We start from the raw sequence: 5,733 nt of genomic DNA on the forward strand, positions 1-5,733 counted from the left end.
TTCCTAAGGAAACAATCATAGTTCATTTGAATCTTTTTTATAGCCACTTTTAAAAGACAATAAATGAAGACATAAATTATTTCTAATTAAATATTTAGATGATCATAATCCACATACACTGTCAATCAGTATGTTAGAATTTACTACTGTGATTTGCTCATTTATTTCAACTCAATCTTCCCTTTCACCCTTGCAAGTATGTAAGTTTTTTTCCTTAAAAAAAATCTCTTAAATGTGTTTCAAAGTGTCTTTATTTAGTAACAAAAATCTATCAGCTACTGTATAAACTTTTATAGTTTACCACTGAATCACACCCTGGCAGCAAAACTAATATTGTAATCACTAATGCTGCAAAAGGAATAGTTACAACAGAAGGGGAAGTTACAATTCACGGTCAAATAGTTACAGTATACTGAAACTTTGCTACATTAAATTATTGGAAATTTATTGGACACTTTAATAAGCTTTTTAAATTAAGGGATACATTTTTTCAGGTATTTTTCCAATTTTCTTCAAATGATACTTGTGACAAAGGATGCTTTCTCATGAAGAATTAAGCTCCATAATAAAGTAAAATATCAACCAAAATAAAATTTTATAAATGGATTGCTTGTAGGGTTCTAGAACATAATACATCATGGGAAATAACAGTATTTAAAACAAGAATAATTATTTTATTTTTAAATAAAGTCACAATATTTCTGTTTTTACTTCATGTTTCCTCTATTCTCATACACATATTGGATTTAGCACCTATCTTCCAAGGAATTTAGAATGTTTGGCGGGCTTTAGGTATAATACTCAGAGTATTATGACAGCACAAGTTATCAGTTAGCTGTCAAACAAGATTTAAAATTTAAGAATTTTCTCTTGCCACATTTTTGAAGAACAGCAAGGAGTGGCAAATTGGGAAGTTCATACAAAGGAAGAAGCAGTGGGATGAGGAAGTAGAAATCATACCTTCAAAAAAGTCATCTACCTAATAGGAGACAACTCAGCTTCACTAGACCAGATGCATCATTGCTTCATGGAGCTGATGAGAAAAGTAGACTGGGGAACCCACTTGCTTTCCTGAATCTTAGATGAAGCTCCACTTCTGTTAAATTGTCAGTTGATAAAGAAATAATCATTCTGAATAGAGGCTCTATCAACGTTATAATTTGTTTTTTCTACAATAGCAGTAGAATTACCAACTAAAGTCCATCAGCAGCTTATTCCTAAAGAATGTGCTCTTATTTACTGGATATTTTCATCGTTTCAGACCTTCATTGTTCTTAGGAAATCATGGCAGCCAGCCAGTTTATGAATTCCAGGAGATTTAAAACATTAATGAAATATTAAGCATCATATTTAGCCTTCTCTCAGTTAATTATAGGATCAGGAATATAACTCATAAATAATGAATACTATTCCATAAAATAATACATATGAAACTTAAAAGTATTAAAACTTCATATTTTGACTATACTATATAATCTAGACAAGGAATAGATTCACATATTTGAACTCTATTTTGAAAACTCCTAAATTTGATAAAAAAAGGAATCAACAAAGATTTGTAGAACCTAATGAATGATCTAATTCTAATTTATTAATAAAAATATGGAAATATAAATTTATTTCAATGCAAAGCATTGTAGAACATAATTTGAAGGGGAAATAGTCCCTAAAACTTACTGGTGCAAGTTTCCCCACTACTTTCACTTAGGGAATGATGGCTAACTTTAAGTCACATAATATAATGTTTTGAGGACCGATTTCTGAAATTTACTATTCAGTTTAAGTGACTGATGATAAACTCAAAAAAAAAAAGAAAAAGAGAACATGGCTATCAATGTCAATTGGTTAAGAATTGCTTCTCCTAATACCTAAATACCATTTATTCCTCAAGAAGAAATATATATATATATATACTTACATTGAGCTCAACTAAAAAACAATGTCCTTGAGTTCTTAAATACGGAACTGAACATAAGAACCTATGGTTAATTCAGACAGTTAAGGATACATTTATCTCTGGTGACTTCCTCAAGCTCAAGTTCAATCATGGGTCTCTGGGAAACTATCAACCATGTATGTTCTATTTTAAATGCTTTCTTTTCCAATATTCTCAAGAACTCTAAGTTCCATTGACTTTATGAGCTCAAGAAATATCTTCTCATTTGTATTTCAAAATCTTTAATTTCAGAATATTCTTTCAGATACTTCATTTTCATATATTGTCACTATACTTGTTTTACACTTTGCTGTAAAAAGTGTGAACACATAGGACAATTTCATTTAGAGTTATAGTTAAGTAAATAATACCATTCTTTCTTAACTTCATTAATCTAGAATAGGCCCCAAACTGTCAACTGTTTATCATAGTGACCTCTGTGTGTGTGTGTCCTACCAACTTCATAATACTCCTACAAAACCATTTCACAAATAGCATTAACTTTGGGAACATTAGAGGTTTATTTACATAAATATTTGAACTCTCTATTTAAATTCTGAAAGAATCCACCATTTCAAAACTATTTCCAGTCTATTTATATAAGACATTGCTCAAGTTTGATCCTCAGCTATGCTAACTACTAACTTCATTATCATCTGAACCAACCCCATTCAGTATCATTGCCCTTAATCCTTTTTTCAAATACCAAACTTGAACACACTATAATTCTTTCAAGAACCTTTATTGACTTTTTTTTTTTTTTAACAATTCAGTCTGTTGGATCTCTATGCAGTTTATAAAAAAAAAAACCTCAGGACAGTATCATATAAACTGCAATCAAAAAGTAATTTATCTTGTCAGAGAACTTATCTGAAGTTGCAAGTTATTTTTTGTAATATGCAGAACAGCAAACCATTAAACATGCTCTTAAACGCGGGTGCTTCTGTGCCCTATGGAGTTATTTTTAAGAGCTTGCTAAGATCTGCAGGCAGGTTATGGGATGCAACTGTTTTCTCCATAATTTAGGTACATGAGAATAAAACTGGTATTTATGAATAAAGTATTTTTCTCAAAAAAGTTGAGGAGTTTCTGTTGAATGCTATCTGTTTAGGTACACTTGCTACACCTTGCACTGTACTAAGAGAGAGAGTCCATGGTCATGCTGAAACTTGAAAAATCCCTCCACATGAGTTGGGGAGTTCCAAGAAAATGAAGAGGCTAAACCACTTTATGCAGTTTTCATCATCTTACATTAACAGAGCACACCAAGCAACTTTACATAACAAGAAGGCAAATCCCTTTCACTGTTTTCAGTCAAAGTCAATGGTGTCTACAGTGGAGGGATGACATAGAGCAAACCTAGTAATGGGGAAAAGCTCATGCACAGTTGTCCTTTTTCTGTCTTCTTTGTTTCTCAGACATCCGAATTGGAACTGAGATTTGTTAATCTGGGGTCCGCATTGATTTCATATCTGTAGTGATACCCTTCCATGTGATCCCTGCAAGCATCTCTGATGTTATGCATCCACTTTTTAATCCCCTTACGGTTCAAATACAAGACCAGGAGGAAAATAGCGCCTATCAAGGCTAAAACAATACCCAGAAAGACATAAGAAGTCTGCAGGGATGGAGGGAGGAAAGGCTCACAGTCCAGGTCAGAGCTGTTGAGTTCCAAGAGGCCCCGATTTCTCATTTTTTCTGGGAATGTACAGGTGAGCGTTGCTTTGTCCTGCACTATCTCTGTCTCCTTGAGCCAGGCCACCATATCCGCCATGTGACAGTCGCAGACCCAGGGATTGTTGTGCAGGAACACACTGACATGGGTCAGGCCTTGCAACTCGGCTAAGGTGCTATTGTGAAGAACCTTCAGGGCATTGTCCTCCAGGTGGAGGTTTTCTAGATGTGTCAGGTTGCTGAAGGACATGTAGGTAAGGCTCACCAGCGAGTTGTTACGCAGATCCAGGTGCCTGAGGTCCGGCATGTACGCAGGTAGGTCCCAGGGCAAGAAAAAAAAGTTATTGCTGGCTAGCTCCAGGCGCCTGAGGCCGCGTAGCGCGTGGCCTGCGCGCAGGGCCGCGGCTACCATGCCCTCGAAGCTCCGATTCTGCTGCTGGGTCGCAGGGGGCGCGATGTGGTTCAGCATCAGTTCCTGCAGAGGGCTGGGGCCCGAGGTACTGGCGTTGCTGCCTGAGAACGCGAAGCGGCTGAGATTTGCGAGCGGGTTGTGGCTGAGGTCAAGCTGGCGCAGACTGGGCAGATGTTCGAAGGCGCCGGCGCGCACCTTCTCCAGGTGGCTGCCACTGAGATTGAGCGTGGCCAGCTCTGCCAGCGGCGGCCGGCGGGCGAAGGCGCCGGCGGGGAGCACGGCCAACTGGTTACCGGTGAGGAAGAGATTGCGCACGTAGGGCGGCAGGTCCGCGGGCACCTCGGTCAGGTTGCGGTTCACGCACTTGACGGTGCGCGCCGCCTCGGAACACTCACAGGGCGGGGGACACTGGCCGGACAGCGGAGGCTGAGCTGACACCGCCGAGGCCAGGAACGACGCCGAGGAGGTGGAGGAGGACGCCGAGGAGATGGGAGAGGATGAGGAGACCCAGCCCAGGAGGACCAGCGCCAGCCGTGCTAGCCGCAGCCGCCCGTCCCCGGCGGCGGGACCTCGGGAGCAACCCCCAGGCATCGCGGCTCGCGTCTCCCCGGAGCTGGGCTGGGACTGCGCCCGCTCCGAAGGCTCGGGAGGCTGGGCCCGGAGGGCGCGGGCCGGCCGGAAGCGTCTGAAGGAAAACTTTCCTCTCGTGGAAGCGGGGGAGGGACACCAAAGCCGGAACTTGGTTAAGCCCCTCGACACCCGGCGCCCCCCTCCCGGGGCCGGTTCCCAGCCCTTCCCTCCAAAAGTACGCACGGCGGATCGGGACGCTGGACTGCGCTCCTCCACCAGCTCCTCTTCCTGCCGCCGCCCGGGGTGGCACCTCCTCGCCTCTTTTGTTGGCGCCTCTCGCTATCCGATGCGCGACCTGGGACAAGCAGGAGAGAAGAGTGAGGAGCAGCGGCGGCGGCGGCCGCGGCTCCCCAAGTGCAGGAAGTGGCTTTGGCGAGCCAAGTCGTTCCACTCTGTCCCCAAAACCTCCGCGCGAACGCCCGCGCGTGCCTCGCCTCCCCCAGCCTTACAGCACATCCTTACGCTGGAGAGGGACGCGGGTTCCGAGTCCCGGGCGCCAAGTCTTCCTCGCCCCTGGCCCGCACTATATATACCCTTCATTCTCCCGCCCTCCTCCTCTCTCGATCACACTCGCCTCCCGCCTGTAAATTCTCACTTAATCCCCAGCGTCTTCCCGGCCAAACTTCGCACTCGAGTTCTCCCACCGCCTACGCCGACCACCTGCTTTCCGGCGTCTGAGCCCCTGCCCGGACCTCTCCAACTCAGTCCAGGTTAAAATGAGAGGAAAGTTTCAGATTACAGGAGTCTTTTGATGTCTTTTTGTATCTCCTTGGTTTAGTGGGAAATGGAGGACCGTACAACTATCGCCCCCCGCCTCCCGCCCCCAGCCTCGGATCCCAGAGGGGGTTCAAGTCATCTCCAAAAGGAAGTAGGGAGCCTGCCAAGGAAGCAGTGGTGGGACGCCAGACCGGATGGCAGTCGCGACCGACCTTCCTCTTCCTCCCGAGGATGGGGAGGGGCCGCGGCCCCGGCCCCGAGTTCTTGCCCTGGCCGCAGGCTCCCCGCCGCTCACCTCTGCGCCCGCCGCCTGCAGTGCCAACTCAGACCGAGTTCCACCAGAGTCGGCGACTTCACCGCTCCG

General features: G+C 44.2%; 1 protein-coding gene across 1 annotated transcript; it reads right to left on the reverse strand.

The window, feature by feature from the left end:
- Positions 1-233: 233 nt before the first annotated feature.
- Tpbg (trophoblast glycoprotein) lies at positions 234-4,751 on the reverse strand. The gene has a single exon (XM_074078982.1). The coding sequence runs from the start codon at positions 4,611-4,613 to the stop codon at positions 3,351-3,353; it is 1,263 nt and encodes a 420-aa protein (XP_073935083.1). The 5' UTR covers positions 4,614-4,751; the 3' UTR covers positions 234-3,350.
- Between the last annotated feature and the right edge of the window lie 982 nt (positions 4,752-5,733).

Source organism: Castor canadensis, chromosome 1, assembly GCF_047511655.1.
Source record: "Castor canadensis chromosome 1, mCasCan1.hap1v2, whole genome shotgun sequence".
In the NCBI taxonomy this organism is placed as follows: Eukaryota; Metazoa; Chordata; class Mammalia; order Rodentia; family Castoridae; genus Castor; species Castor canadensis.